The 17,002-nt window shown below is 41.5% G+C and overlaps 1 protein-coding gene across 4 annotated transcripts in view; it reads right to left on the reverse strand.

The window, feature by feature from the left end:
- The window catches only part of l1cama (L1 cell adhesion molecule, paralog a), a 97,227-nt gene that overhangs the window by 30,092 nt on the left and 50,133 nt on the right, over positions 1–17,002 (reverse strand). For all 4 annotated transcript variants that reach the window (XM_061903407.1, XM_061903409.1, XM_061903408.1 and 1 more), the window contains exon 2: positions 4,102–4,332. In XM_061903407.1, coding sequence (XP_061759391.1) covers positions 4,102–4,243 — 142 coding nt within the window. In that variant the 5' untranslated portion in view covers positions 4,244–4,332. The remainder of the gene's footprint in view (positions 1–4,101; positions 4,333–17,002) is intronic.

Below are 17,002 nucleotides of genomic sequence, written 5' to 3' on the forward strand. Positions count from 1 at the left end.
ACACAGTGTTACTGTCCAAACTGTGTGCAATGTTAGTGTGGTCAAAAATATTAAATATACTTGATAAATAAAAACCTCTGCCCTGTCTTTAATGAATACTTGGGCCTATTGAGCTACTCTATTTTATTGTTGGTCATTATGTTGGTACTTTGAGAACCACATTTTTTTTTAAATGTTTTTTCTTAATTTATTCAAAATCCAACATGGGAATAGACTTTTGGCTCTGTTCATACTGCAGGGTATAATGACTGATTCAGATGTTTTGTTAAATCCAATCTTTTAAAAAAAAAAAATCATTTATAACAGTAAAAAAATTGGTATGTGAAGAGGATTTGGGGTGCAGCAGTTTGCGGGGCAGTTGCTTCGACAAATGTTCCGAGGAGCGTTTTGGCGAGCAGTCGGAGCCAGAAGTGGTGACGTGAGTTCTTCAAGGAGCCATATGTAAAATGTTCATGTTAAGTCATCATTTAATGGCCCTAAAATGTCAAAAGGCATTAATAAATCATCATGTTCTTTTTGAATACATCTATAACTGAAAATGGTATAGTTCAGCCGGGATATGCTCATTTCCAAATTAGATTTACAGCCCCAAAATCTTGTTATTGTTTCCATTTTGATGCCCCGCCCTCCACCGTTTTACCAATTATAAAGTCAGTGAGTGTGTCACATCCAGGTTGCCAGTTACGCACCACCCTCTTCGCCTAGCTCAGTGGTTCCCAAAGTGGGGGGTACCGCCCCCCTGGGGGCGGTGGAAAGATCTGGGGGGGCGGTGAGGAAGAAGGGGGCGGTAGGGGGGCGGCAGTCCGAAGTCGAAGTCAGAAGTTCGAACGTTTGTTTGACGATTTGTACACAACACATGCAGCAGGATGAGTCAGTGGACGACGCATCAGGGTCCGGTTACCACACGCCGCTCTGGCCCAGTCAGATCCGACAGCATAGACAACAAAAGCAAAAGCTCAGGTTTGTAATTTCAAGCTTGTAATGTTCAGAATTTTATCTTATAATAAAAACCGCATTCTGGCAGTCAACATCATCTTGAGTTCAAGTCAACATGAAATTGGGGACTCGCCAGAACGCGCCGTGTTGTGTTGTGTTGAGCTGGTTAGGGTGGTGCATTCACTGATATATATTGTTACGAATATATTGTGTGTATTGTACACACCTGGATGAACTGCACAGAGACATGTCTGAGAGATTTGAGGACATTTTATTGCTTGAAATACCAGACTGGGTGATCAATCCATTCCTAAATGTCGACGGTGAAGAAACTGGAGTGGCAGAGGAAGAACTGATTTCAATTCAAAATGACATTCAGCTAAGGCCAAAGTTCAAAAAGTCATATCAAGATTTTTGGTTACAAAAAAAAATCTCTGACTGCTATCAAGTGCTGTGGAACAAGGTCAAGATGTACTTTATTGCCTTCCCAACATCATATTTAGTAGAACGGGGCTTCAGTGCAGTCGCCTTGCTTCTTTCCAAGCAAAGAAACCGACTGAAAATTACTGACCGCGGGGATCTACGACTTCTTCTTAGTGAGTTCCAGCCTGATGTTGAGAAGCTTATGTCCCTGCACCAAGCACATCCATCCCATTAATGTTGCTGAAACAGTTAAAACTGCTAAAAAATAAATTGGTTTACTAAATTGGGTTTTATTTGTGAAATACACATTTGTGTTTAACCTTTCTCTTTTCAAATTGCAGCATACCAAATATCAAGAAAGAGGTATTTGTTTCCATATGTGTCTGTGGGGGGGGGGGGCGCTAGGAATTCACTGGGGAGCCAAGGGGGCGCCAGCCTGCAAAAGTTTGGGAACCATTGGTCTAGCTACTGCGACTGATAAAGTTACTAAACTGGTCAAACCCTGGTAAATCCAAAAGGCCTCGTTACGATTCACAACCTATTCATGATAAAGCCAGAAACAAAACAAGGATTTGTATAGGGGTGCCTTTTAAAGATGGAGACGATTGAAGGCGGATAATATTTTTTCATCTGACGCCAAACTTGCTCATTTTCTTCTCGATAGGTAAGTAAGGCATTCACGTTTTCTTATTAATTGTAATAGATGGAAATGGACATTTTCTATTTAAACTATTTTGTCCAATACAGTTTATGATCTTGTATAACAAAGCTAGTATGTTCATGCAACGAATGCTAAGCTAGCTAGCCTGGTCAATGACACATTGACACAACAGGGGAAATATATGCCGGTCAGACTGTATGTTTATCCGTCATCCAAATGACAGGGCAAAATATATCTTCGACAAATACTGTAAAACCAATGTGGATATGGGTAGTGTCAGTGCCTATTTTGTTCTCAGTATGCTGAGACGCAGAGGAAATGGTTTCCAACATTAGCACGGATGTCATGACAATGTGAAACTTATGGAGACAGCCAAATCACACGTTAAAATAATTCCTCATTCGTGTTTGCATAGTGTGGACTACATAAATTATACGGCAATCTAAAACGTTTCAAACAGTAGCCTATAGACATACCTTGGTAAAATGTCTCCTCTTTAGTGTTTGGCGTACATTAGGCTGCTAAGCATGCTCTACTTATTTTCACCAGTATAACCATTGCTAGAGTTGGTTGTAGTTCATTTTAGTCTTTGTTTACTGATATTACTGACAATAACCATATGATTGCCATTTGTTGTGATATTGTACGCAGGCATTATGTACTTCATCCTGAAAATAGCCTAATTTCTGTGTAACATGTGTTGATTTTAGAGATTTGTTTTTGACAATACGCTTGTCTATTCAGCTATTAGGGTCCCGGCACCTCAACCGCTAGTATGAGGCAGTGGAAGTTTGAAGTTAATTGGAGTAGCCCAGTCGATTGAGCTGCGTATCTGGCAATCTCAGTCAGGGAGAGGGTGAGAGGACTATGGTATTTTGACCACGATTGCAGTACAATTTCTGGCCAAATTCCTACATATGGCTCCCCTAATTTTTGTTATACGTCCAAAATGTATGGGGAATTTGGGGAACAAAAATGATGTTTGTCGCTTTTTGATGACATACGTGTTGGATGAACGCCATCTGAACGAGACTGCAGTTGCATCGAACACGTTTGATTTATAACCACACACAAAAGAGGCCTGTGTTGAATTTGACAAAATGTGAATGGTACTGTTTATATTGACGTGAAAATAAAATCACATGCTGACCTGCAGTGTCATTATAGCATTTCTAAAACAACAAACATCATGACACATAAGTCTTTCTAATGGTTGCACGTGAATGCAATCCATAAACATCAAGTAGTGGAACAACAATTATGATACACTGATGATAAGACACATCATTGTTGTCTGTTGTGGAGCATAGCTTTTCATCGCCAGCATTGCTCCTGTCGTTGACATGTCACCAGATCACTATTAAAAGGCTGGAGACACCTTGACCTTTTACATCTTTGACCTGCTCTTCTTCTTCTTCCTCCACATCATCACCCACCCTTCAGCGTTCTCTGCCCTTTAACCTCACCGCCGATTGGCAGATACACAGCTTTTTATCTGCATTTAAGGGGATGTGTGTGTGCTGCTTGTTTGTACACACACTGTGTGGGTGGTGAAGGACGGAGACTCACTGCAAACCATGTTCCATAGAGTGGTGCAAAAAATGCAGTAATTGGAATGTTTTCTCTCTCTTTTATTCATTCGACTGCTAGATCAGGACCACCTGGTAGATGAGGTTCGATATTCTTGCTGGCCCTCACAGATGAAGTCGAAGGGGGAAGGAGGAAGGTAGCAGAAACCTGTAAATGTTTCTACTGTTGATTAAATTTCTCCTCAATCACATTCTGGTATGCTCAGAGGGAACCGGATCAATAACTGCTCTGATCGATGCTCGATGCGACAGGATCAATTACAAAGTAATTAGACGCACAACAGGACAAGGAACCTGAAAGGGCTGATTTCAAGCAAAAAAAATCCGATTTTGAAGAGCAGAGAATCCGTTCAGTCTGCTCTTTGCACTAATTAATCACCATGACAGATCACTATTAGCATGCTCTGATGAGTCGACGTTATTCAATTAACACAACAAATAGGTCACAGATTAAAGCGTTCATCTTGCATTGTGGAATCAGGGTGTACTCACAGTTGGGTGGAATGTGTATGGCGGCTTGGCTGGGGTGGCTCGCCAGGGTGAGTAGGAGGAGAAGGGAGAGGGGGAGGACAGGGGGGAGGATGCTGGAGCACCGCCCCCTACTGCCAGTCTGCTGTCGCTGCACGTCCATCATCGCTCACTGTCCAATCAACGCCCCGCCAAGTCACGCACAATTACAGGCCTCGGCGTCTTCTCCTCGGAGTTCAAGCCACAATGTCTTTTCTGCAAGATACAGGAGAAGGGAGGCAGGGGGTGAGGGCGGCAGGGAGGGGGGAGAGTGGGGCCATGTGTCAGAATGGGGGACAAATTAGCGTCGACCATGTGGTCATTCATATACGACACCTGGAGTTCACACGCCGATCTACACTTACTGATAAAAACTATCACTGTGGCAGATTGCCATGTGGTTAATTACTGTACATGTCCACTGGCCCATATGGGAGAGCTGGACAGATGGACACACTATCACAACATTTATTATACTGTCATTATATATCAGTCACAATATTACTGTACTGTATACACCTGCACCATATGTATTTAGCTGTTTCTAATACGTCCCTTACTGTTTTCGATACAAGGCAAAGCAATGTAGTTTTAAATGACTGCAAACCTCATTAATAAACATTTGCAATAAATAACTGTGAATTCTTATCTCAGTTAAGGCACAATTGGATGATGTAAGTGTCTACAATAGGGCTGCAACGATTAATCAATTAAACAGAGCAAGGGTGCCCAAACTTCGGCCAGCGAGAAATCCCAAGTTTAGAAAAATACAAATAGTAATTGTTCATTTATTTATTTTTATTTTCATTTTTTTAAATCTGTCCATTCTAATCAATTTTTTACTGCTTGTTACTCTCTGTGTCTCCTAGCCGCTAAGGCAAATCATATTGTCTAAAAATGCATTTTCCAATCGATAACGTGACATCATCGCACTCAGAATATATATATATATATATATATATATATATATATATATATATATATATATGATTACATTTATACAGCCCGGCCAAATTTTTTTAACCCAATGTGGCCCCCGAGTCAAAAAGTTTGGGGACCCCTGAAATAGAGTAATTTGATTGGGAAAAAAGCTTCCATTTATATTCTGTTGCTTCGATTAATCGATTAATGTTCATAACTTTGAAAACGGAGAAAATCCAGACCGCATGGAGTACCTGGAACTTTAAAACCACAGACATAATTTCTACACGGCCGCTGTAATAGAGCGCGCATGAGAGTAATGGCAAAAAAAAAAAAAAAAAAAAAAAAATGTATTCTTTATTAATGCACAAATTTGTAAATGTTTGTTTTATTAATGCACACATGTTAAAAGTACAATTATATTATTGGTTGTATTTATTTAAACAATCAGCTTCAAGCACACCTGTAAAGTGAAAACCATTTCAGGTGATTGCCTCTTGAAGAGAATGCCAAAAGTGTGTGAAAAAGCAATCAGAGCAAAGGGTGGCTATTTTGAAGAAACTAGAATGTAAAACATGTTATCAGTTATTTTTCCTTTTTTTGTTCAGTACATAACTCCACATGTGTTCATGCATAGTTTTGATGCCTTCACTGACAATTTACAATGTAAATAGTCATGAAAATGAAGAACACACATTGAATGAGAAGGTGTCTCCAACATATACATATACATATGTAGTGTGTGTGTTTTGGGGAAAGCACTCCTGCTGGGAGTCTATCCGTTCTCCATCTGTACTTTTGGAGTCTGTCCGAGCCATAAAACCCAGGCTGCCCCCTCCCTTTGCGGCGCCACGTAGTGCAGCCCGCTGATTGTTTACACCACTCTGTATCACACACAAAGAGCTGTTAGCACAAGCCATAATTAAGACATTCAAAGGCAAGGCACAAAAGAAAATAGTGATAACAGAGCGAGGACGCTTATTTGGCAGGCGCGCAGTCATCGCTGTTGGAGCGAAAGATTTTTTTCGGGGCTCTGCACACATTGGCACCGCCACTAAAGACTGACCTTGGAGAGAAAGGGGAAGGTCAGATAGGAGAGTAATGGAAGATGATGGAAAGGAAAGAAGGACGATTATCCAGCGGGATAATTAAGAGAGTCAGGAATCAGAATGAGCAGAGAGCAATTGGTCTACTGTACATCAAGAGTACCAAATTAGGCAAAGTGGACGACCAAACAAGAGCTTAATGGGCCATTTTAAACTAGCTGCAGTGGGGTGAAATGAGCCATAGAAGTGGCTCACTTGCCTTGCAGAAGAATGGCACACAGAAAGCCAGAGGAGGATTTTAAAGTGCGAAAGTGAAATAGGAGGGTGAGAGGCAAGGAGGAGGCATGAGGTGAAAAGTGATGGGAGGAGCACAGTGCATGGAGGAGGCATGACAAAGGGTGGCAGCTGTGACAATAATCAAGCATCATTTCTTACACACACACACACACACACACACACACACACACACACACACACGAGTGCTCATTTGTCACTTCTTCATTGTTCTCACAAAGATTTAGTTTAGACAGTTACTCTATGGGGACGGCATGGCGCGGTTGGGAGAGTGGGTGTGCCAGCAACCAGAGGGTTCCTGGTTCAATCCCCACCTTCTACCCTCCTAGTCATGTCCGTTGTGTCCTTGAGCAAGACACTTCAGCAGGTTGCTCCTAATGGGTCGTGGTTAGCACCTTACATGGCAGCTCCCGCCATCAGTGTGTGAAAGTGTGTGTGAATGGGTGAATGTGGAAATAGTGTCAAGGCGGTTTGAGTTCCTTAAAAAGGTAGAAAAGTGTTATACAAGTATAAGCCATCAACATGGACAGAACACATAAATTCAGTAAGTGTCAAGATCTCTTGGTATCATCAAAAGAATGAGGGGTTTGGTTCATCAGGCATGCCTCTTAAATCTTTATTACAGTTTAATTAATCCATATATTATCTATTGCAATATTGTCTGGGCTAGTACATACTGTATCCATCAAATTTACACAAATTATTTATTATGCAAAACAAATGTGTAAAAATAGCTACGTCCTCTAACTATTTGGCTCCATCTGCTCCCCTGTTTAGGAAACGAAATGTACTATCTATTTATGATATGAGGTGGCGACTTGTCCAGGGTGTACAAATCCTTCCGCCCGAAAGCAGCTGAGATAGGCTCCAGCACCCCCCTCAATCCCGAAAGGGACAAAGGCTAGAAAATGGATGGATGTAACACAGTTCAGTCCTCATCTTGTAACTATAAATGTTCTTACCTCCCTAATACACTTCCTACACCTTTCAAAGATTATCTTGAGACCAATTCGCAAGTTCATTATCATAATACTAGACAAAGTTGATAATCTCCGTCCTACCTTTGGCCGTACCACTCTTAGCCAGTTCTCCATCAAAGACAGAGGTCCTTTACTCTGGAATAGTCACCTATGTATTGCTAACTCCTCATCTTCACTCACTAACTTTAAACATAGATTATGGGCTAGCCTGATGAATCATCAATCAATCATCAATGTTTATTTATATAGCCCCAAATCACAAATGTCTCAAAGGACTGCACAAATCATTACGACTACAACATCCTCGGAAGAACCCACAAAAGGGCAAGGAAAACTCACACCCAGTGGGCAGGGAGAATTCACATCCAGTGGGACGCCAGTGACAATGCTGACTATGAGAAACCTTGGAGAGGACCTCAGATGTGGGCAACCCCCCCCCTCTAGGGGACCGAAAGCAATGGATGTCGAGCGGGTCTAACATGATACTGTGAAAGTTCAATCCATAGTGGCTCCAAGACAGCAGCGAGAGTCCCGTCCACAGGAAACCATCTCAAGCGGATCAGCAGCGTAGAGATGTCCCCAACCGATACAGGCGAGCGGTCCATCCTGGGTCCCGACGAGCGGTCCATCCTGGGTCTCGACTCTGGACAGCCAGTACTTCATCCATGGTCATCGGACCGGACCCCCTCCACAAGGGAGGGGGGGACATAGGAGAAAGAAAAGAAGCGGCAGATCAACTGGTCTAAAAAGGAGGTCTATTTAAAGGCTAGAGTATACAGATGAGTTTTAAGGTGAGACTTAAATGCTTCTACTGAGGTAGCATCTCGAACTGTTACCGGGAGGGCATTCCAGAGTACTGGAGCCCGAACGGAAAACGCTCTATAGCCCGCAGACTTTTTTTGAGCTCTAGGAATCACTAATAAGCCGGAGTCTTTTGAACGCAGATTTCTTGCCGGGACATACGGTACAATACAATCGGCAAAATAGGATGGAGCTAGACCATGTAGTATTTTATACGTAAGTAGTAAAACCTTAAAGTCACATCTTAAGTGCACAGGAAGCCAGTGCAGGTGAGCCAGTACAGGCGTAATATAAACAAACTTTCTTGTTCTTGTCAAAAGTCTAGCAGCCGCATTTTGTACCAACTGTAATCTTTTAATGCTAGACATGGGGAGACCCGAAAATAATACGTTACAGTAATCGAGACGAGACGTAACAAACGCATGGATAATGATCTCGGCGTCTTTAGTGGACAAAATGGAGCGAATTTTAGCGATATTACGGAGATGAAAGAAGGCCGTTTTAGTAACGCTTTTAATGTGTGACTCAAAGGAGAGAGTTGGGTCGAAGATAATACCCAGATTTTTTACAGAGTCACCTTGTTTTATTATTTGGTTGTCAAATGTTAAAGTTGTATTATTAAATAGAGGTCGGTGTCTAGCAGGACCGATAATCAGCATTTCCGTTTTTTTGGCATTAAGTTGCAAAAAGTTAGCGGACATCCATTGTTTAATTTCATTAAGACACGCTTCCAACTGACTACAGTCCGGCGTGTTGGTCAGCTTTAGGGGCATGTAGAGTTGGGTGTCATCAGCATAACAGTGAAAGCTAATACCGTATTTGCGTATGACGTCACCCAGCGGCAGCATGTAGATGCTGAAGAGTACAGGGCCAAGGACCGAACCCTGGGGAACTCCACACGTTACCTTAACATAGTCCGAGGTCACACTGTTATAGGAGACGCACTGCATCCTATCAGTAAGATAAGAGTTAAACCATGACAGGGCTGAGTCTGACATACCAATTCGTATTTTGATACGCTCTAATAAAATATTATGATCGACGGTATCGAAAGCAGCGCTAAGATCAAGGAGCAGCAACATAGATGACGCATCAGAGTCCATCGTTAGCAATAGATCATTAGTCAATTTTGCGAGGGCTGTCTCAGTCGAGTGATTTGCCCTGAAACCGGATTGAAAGGTTTCACATAGATTGTTAAACGCTAAGTGCTCATTTAGCTGCTCTGCAACAATTTTTTCGAGGATTTTCGAAATAAAGGGAAGGTGAGACACCGGTCGGTAGTTTACCATGAGGTCAGGATCGAGGTTAGGTCTTTTAAGGAGAGGATGAATAACCGCTTTTTTGAATGCAACGGGAACAGTGCCCGAGGAAAGTGATAAGTTTACAATATTTAGCACTGATGGACCTAATAATACAAACAACATTCTTAGACCAACATTCTCCATCTGTTCCTACCTTATAATCAAACGGGGCTTCACGGTGGAAGAGGGGTTAGTGCATCTGCCTCACAATACAAAGGTCCAGAGTAGTCAGGGTTCAATCCCGGGCTCGGGATCTTTCTGTGTGGAGTTTGCATGTCCTCCCCGTGAAAGCGTGGGTTCCCTCCGGGGTACTCCGGCTTCCTCCCACTTCCAAAGACATCCACCTGAGGATAGGCTGATTCGCAACACTAAATTGGCCCCAGTGTGTGAATGAGTGTGAATGTTGTCTGCCTATCTGTGTTGGCCCTGTGATGATGTAGCGACTTGTCCAGGGTGTAAGCCGCCTTCCGCCCGATTATAGCTGAGATAGGCACCAGCGCCCCCCGCGACCCCAAAGCGAATAAGGGGTAGAAAAATGGATGGATGGACTTCATCACACGCAAACACACACACGCACATGTGCACACACGCACAAACACACAAAGTAGACTACTTGTTATATTTCTTTAATACACTATGTTTCATTTTGTTTGTAAATGTACTGCTTTAGGTGACAACCTTGCATAAGCCTTTTTTCTCTTCTTTTTATTTCTCATTTATTATTACATATTTCTCATGACTCATTTCTTGTTTCTATGTTTTTTTGTTTTTTTATTTTTGTACAAGGGGTTAGGGTTATAGACTGTCATATGTTTATACTGTTTATATTGTGCGAATAAACAAAAAACATTTAAAAAAATACATAGTTCAGTTAGAAAGTGTGACATAAAAAGATTGCAAATGCATTCAAATAGACCTAATTATCTCTAATAGAAAAAAGTGCATATTCTCCCATGTGTAAACATGGTAAAAAGAGAAATGTTGTATTAGAAAAATATTCTATACTTGCCATAGTTTTGAAATAAATAAATTATGTGTTTACTGATTTTTTTTTAAATAATTTGTATTTTTACATCACAATAATTATACTCAAGTCAGTTGTCTGCATTAGTCTCCCGTATATCTACAAAAACTAAACCATTAAGTAGTCTAAATTACACAACGTAATGCATGTACTCATTTCCTGCCTGAATATTTTTGTATAATGAATTAGGAGTCATGCATTATTTAGAGGGAGATTCGTAAAAATGTGCTGTAATGTTAACACAAATCTGCCTGGTTATTCACATTTTGGTGAAAACATTTTTTTACACTGCAAAAATTTAACTCTAAGCAAATAAAACTAAAATCAAAAACACTTAATTTGACTGAGAAGATATTTATCTCGATGTTCGAACGATCCACTAATCTTAAATGATTCAGTATGTGCGTGATATACAGTGGTATCTTAACTGTCTCTCAGCTAATTGTTACGCGTTAATGCTTTAGTTGGTGTACCAAATGTCACAGTGAACCCCGTAAGATCCACGCAAAACATCTGGTATTCCTCACAAGCATTAGCTTAAAGCTAGAGTTCCACATAACATTGTTTTTCCAATCATAGGTAAGAATAAAGTGAGTGAGCTAGTTCTCAGAAGAAATGGATGATATTAAAAAAGAAGTCATCAAAAAGTGTGTGGAGCCAACTTTACGAATAAATTTGAGCGTATCACTGCTAGTCTGCACCGTACTGAAGCAAAACAATTCTAACCGCAGTCAAGTATGTTAAAATAATTGTTAAAAGGCAGACATTTTTTTTCTTGAAAATATGACAAAAGCTGCTGATGGTGTGTTTGACAGAGAAGCAGCTGGAAGGACAAATTGTTAAAGCCCACTCTCCAAGGTAAAAACTGTGCATTATTATTGCATTAGTTCATAAAAATACTCTAGCTATTAGTAGTACATTATATTGTAATGTTTTTATATAATATTCACTGACAGTCATGGGACAGGCTGATGGGCCATGTCAGAAACTGTCACCCATATTTAATATTTAAAACTGCACTGAAACAGAGGTTTAAAGCTAATCAGACATGCAAGCACTATTATATTATTCACTTCTTTTTTTTATTTTGTTGTCCATGGTCTGTGCTTATGGTATGCTTGTAATGTGCAATGTCTTGTGATTTATGTATTCTTTTGTATCATGACCTGTTGAATGTTTACTGTATTGCCTTAGGACAATGGATGAAAATTGTGCTAAATCTTTACATTGTTGCTCTACGTGGATGAATATGCATTGTCCTAATTCAAATTAACAAAATAAACAACCTTGATTTTAGATACAAGTGTTTTGGGTTATGAGCTTTGTCACAGAACCATGTAAGCTCGTAAGTTCAGGAACAAAATATCTGCCGACAGAACAGGAAACAGAAAAAGACAGAATAAGAAACGAAACCATTCTACTGCTTGCAATTGTTTTACATTTTGTTTGGTTGCTGGTCATTATTTAGTGTATCTCTGATTTTGGCGCCCATTGCTTACAAAAATCAAGGCAAACATTGTCAGACAAAATGGAGTTTAAAATAAAAACCTTTGTTTGGTAACGCTTTAGTATGGGGAACATATTCTAAGTAACAAATACTTAATTTAGAGTCGTATGGACACTAGGACAACATGTAAGGGTTAGGGTTAGGGTTACTAATAAGCAATAATTCTGAGTTTATTGAGGGAAAACTCTTAGTTAATGGCTTACTGGTTGTGTAATAAGGCCGTGAAGAATAAGGCATTAATACGTACCTAATGATGACTAATTAAAAGCCAATATGTTACTTATTTGGATGTTTATAAGCAACTAAATAATGGTGAGTATGTTCCCTATACTAAAGTGTTACCCGTTATTTTTAGTCAATATTTTCTATTGTGTCTTCTTCCACTTATTGCAGCATAACTGATGCTCGCAACCCAAACCCAGACAATTCCAAAAGAGTTCAATGGGTAAAACATAAAATTGTTTTAAGACAAGAATACGTTGTCCCGTGATAACAGCAATGGAGAATGTGTACTCTGAAATACAAATGCGTTTATTGTAATGCACAGGAGACGTTCGGGGACTGACAGGACAGATCAGACAACACGGTCCAGTGGGTTGCAGTCAGCAGGCAGACTTCGCTTGAAGAATATTCCAGGCATGTTGAAGCGAGCCAGTAAAGGGGAACACTATAATGGTTTGGGAAGTCTGCCTGAGGAAAGAACTAATACATGCACAAACAGAAAGAGAGAGGTGGCATCAGGGTGTGTTACCCCTTGCACCCAAACATCATTGCACAAACAGATGTGCGCCACAACACAGCCGAGGGCTGATTGAGGCTGACATCTTACATCTGCTTCATTTCACCTCTTCAGAGTGTGCAGCCGCCATGAGCCAATCAGCCAATCGCGTTGCTGTTACCTGCTCCATTGAGCAAGGTCAAAGGTCGGGCTTGGGACTGCTCAGATGGCCGATCAGCATGTCACTGAGTGCTTTTAAACACTGACATCACAGCTGGAAAGTCATACAGTCGCACGGTGGGGTTACTGAGTGAGCAGGATGTGATTTGTGGGTGTGGCTGAGACTTTTCTACACTGTAAAAAATGTTATTCTAAATTCACAGCAAATGAGCTAATTACTGGATTACTTTCACACTCACATCCACAATATTTTACTGTGAAATATCTTGACAGCTATTTACTGTAAGTGCAGACCTGTGATTCTACAGTTAATTACTATAACTGAATGCTGACACGTCACAATTGTAATTATATTGTTAATTACTCTCTCGTTTTAAAAGCATACTGCCACCTACTGTACAAGACTATTAAAGTTAAAGTAGCAATGATTGTCAAACACAAAGTAGGTGTGGCGAAATTATTCTCTGCATTTGACCCATCACCCTTGATCTCCCCCTGGGAGGTGCGGGGAGCATTGAGCAGCAGTGGTGGCCACGCCCGGGGATCATTTTATTAAACATAGTTTACGAAACCCCTTAAGTCAGTGATTGTCAAACTCCACCAGTGGAGTCAAACTCATTGAGTGGAGTTTGAGAAAAGTACAACAAAGTCTGAATAAGTCTGATGGAGCTCGCGTGCCAGGAAAATAAACCCCCGTTTTATCTTGCTGATTTTATTTTACCATATCTCCTGTCCAAAGTCAAAACCTAGTAACTCACTTCTAGCTGATTTTGAGAAAACAAAGGAAAATCAATCTATCTTGATGCTGTCTTACAAAGATGTACAAAGTCATCAAACGTATAGATGTTTTCTTGAGCTTTTTCATTTTCTTGCCAATTGAGCCATGGATCAAATCTGCTCTCATGAACCTGTGCCCTTTCTCCAGATATTTTATCACAATCTCGGGTGGGCCCCATTCTGCGTTTGCACATTGGGCAAGAGCCGTGTACAGCGTCCAGTTTTTATTTTGACCTCCACAGTTATCTGCCCAAAAGTGTATGCAAGGGGAAGAATCAAGAACAATACATTTAATGAAGGTGCTTGCAACGTCCTGGGCCAATCTTCCAACTATCCCCTCGTGCCATAATATCACATAACCAGGTTGACCGTCGGCCCCCATTCGTGCAAATGTCTCATTAAAGACAATAAGGCGACTGACAAAGAAGGTCCGATTGGTCCCTTGAGATACTAGGTTTTTCTGTTGTATCTACGCGGTTATGTGGTATTTGCTAGGTCCTGTTATGCGCGTAACAGCTTACTTACGGAACAAATTACAATATCAAGGGCTAATGTAAAGCATATCACCTAGGAACTCCAAAATTATTATCAGCTCAGTTTTGACCAAAATTTAGTTACTGGGTTTTGCCTTTGAACAGAAGATATGTTCTGGCAAGAAATCTGCGTTCTAAGAACACTGGCTTATTAGTGATTCTCAGAGCCCAAAAACAGCTTGCTGGCTATAGAGCGTTTTCTATTCGGGCTCCAGGAGTCAGGAATGCCCTCATGGTAACAGTTAGAGATGTTACCTCAGTAGAAGCATTTAAGTCCCATCTTAAAACTAATTTGTATACTCTAGCCTTTAAATAGACCCCCTTTTTGGACCAGTTGATCTGCCGTCTCTTTTCTTCTCTGCCCCCCTCTCCTGCGTGGAGAGGTTATTAGATGACTACAGATGATTTGCTGGCTGTTCAAAGTCCGGACCCGGGGTCCTGCATCAGTTGGGGATGTCTCTGCGCTGCTGACTTGTCTCCACTCAAGATAATCCCCTGCTGGCCCCACTATGGACTGGACTCTCACACTATTAACTAGGTCCACTCGACGTCCATTGCACCAGTTGCCCGGGGTGGGGGGTTTGGAGGGGACCCCACATCTGCGGTCCCCTCCAAGGTTTTTAATTGTATACAATTGGGTTGAGTTTTTTTCTTGCCCTGATGTGGGATCTGAGCTAAGGATGTCGTTGTGGCTTGTGCAACCCTTTGAGACACTTGTAATTAAGGGCTATATAAATAAACTTTGATTGATGATTGATGGACTTTATTCACGATAGTTTGCCCCGAGGGATTGTCTGTCGAAAAAAATGTAGGGCTCCGTCGAAAAAAGAAGCACACACAAATGGAGGCAGAGTATTAGGACACTGTAAGGGTTAATGGATAGTAACAAAGTGATGGTGGTGGGGTACCAGTGGTATGCAGGCTTCCTCTTGTGTTACGCCAAATAATCACTTAAAAAATATTTAAACACAGTGTTACTGTCCAAACTGTGGGTAAGATCACAGTGGCCAAAAATATCAAATATACTTAAATAAAACCTCAGCCTTGTTTTTAATTAATACTTTGGCCTACTGTGCTACTTTATTTTAATGTTGGTCATTATGGTGGCCCTTGGAGAGCCAAGTTGTACTTGGTGAAAAACGTATGAGAACCACTGCCTTAAAAGACAAATTTGTTTGAATATACAGTAATTTGTTGTGAGAACTATGATTACAGTATTTTACTGTCAAATACCAGTTAACTGCTGTGACATCTAAGGTTATTGTAATTGTAATTTCCGTTTCAATACATTTTGATGACAATATTTTGCCATAAAACAATATTTTTAAAGTTTAATTATTCAAAACCCCACTTCCATACACAAATATGTTTTTCCTAATTGGCATCCATGAGACAACAAATGACTATTATATTTCAGCAAAATTCTTTGATTGGCATAATGGGCGTGGCTAAGGTGTTCCAAGTTAATCCAATAGAAGGGGGCGCGGCAGTGGATCACACAAGATAAAATCAGCACACCTGCATTGAGCAACCCCCCACCTGCACTACCGCTGGCTTTATGTGAACAGAGTGAGTCATTTAGCGATCGATTCCTAAGGCTTCTCTACTTTGATCTACTGGAGTGTGTGCGTAGGGGCTTCACGGTGGCAAAGGGGTTAGTGCGTCTGCCTCACAATACAAAGGTCCTGAGTAGTCAGGGTTCAATCCCGGGCTCGGGATCTTTCTGTGTGGAGTTTGCATGTCCTCCCCGTGAATGCCGGTACTCCGGCTTCCTCCCACTTCCATAGATCGATTGGCAACACTAAATTGGCCCTAGTGTGTGAATGTGAGTGTGAATGTGGTCTGTTTATCTGTGTTGGCCCTGTACACCGCCTTCCGCCTGATTGTGGCTGAGATAGGCACTAGCGCCCCCCGCGATCCCAAAGGGAATAAGCGGTAGAAATGGATGGATGGAGTGTGTGTGTGTGTGTGTGTATTGAATCAAACATGTGTGCGGGTCCTGTGTCTTGTCATGCCTCACATTTAATTTTTAATCACCTCCAGCTGTGAAGATGTGTACGGGAGGAGGCGAGGCAGGGCGGGGAAAATAAACAAAATCATGTCTTTACCCCCGCCCCATTTTTACCCCTGATTGTCTTCCCCGAGGGTTCGTCTGTCGAGAAAAATGTAGGGCTCAGTCGAAGAAAGAGGGCGTGAATCAGACATAAACAACGAAAGTGCACAAATGGACGGTTAGAGAGGCAGAGTAGTACGACGCTATTAGGGTCAATGGATAGTAAGAGCGAGGTGGAACAAGGTGAGGTTGTGGTGGAGGTGGGGGTTTCTAATGCACCCCCCCCCCCACCCCCCCGGCTGAGTGAATTATTCATAGAAAACTGCTTCCTGTGGCACAATTTACCCCAAATTCACCCAAATTCATAATTCATTTCTCCGCCCTTTGCCACATACGCTTTGGTCCCAAGACTGATGCTGTCCATCCATACCTGTCAAAGTATGACCCCCCCCCCCCCCCCCCCCCAACCCCCGTTCCTATCCCTAGCAGAGTCATCCTTAATGCATGATCCTGTTGCAGTGAGACGAGTCAGTGCGGGGTGATGGCAGAAAAATACCACAAATCACTTAGAATAACACCGACTACCTGTTTTTACCGCTCATTTAGGCCTTCAATCATTTTCCATGCAGAAGATGACATCCCCTGGGAGCCTTTTAAATGTTTTATCAAAGGGTTTCTACCAGCCGTGCAAGCGATCACAAGCAATGAGAATTCATTTTCCTGTCTCCTTTTTACCTCCTGAATCCTAACA

The sequence above is a fragment of the Nerophis ophidion genome, linkage group LG06, assembly GCF_033978795.1.
Source record: "Nerophis ophidion isolate RoL-2023_Sa linkage group LG06, RoL_Noph_v1.0, whole genome shotgun sequence".
In the NCBI taxonomy this organism is placed as follows: domain Eukaryota; kingdom Metazoa; phylum Chordata; class Actinopteri; order Syngnathiformes; family Syngnathidae; genus Nerophis; species Nerophis ophidion.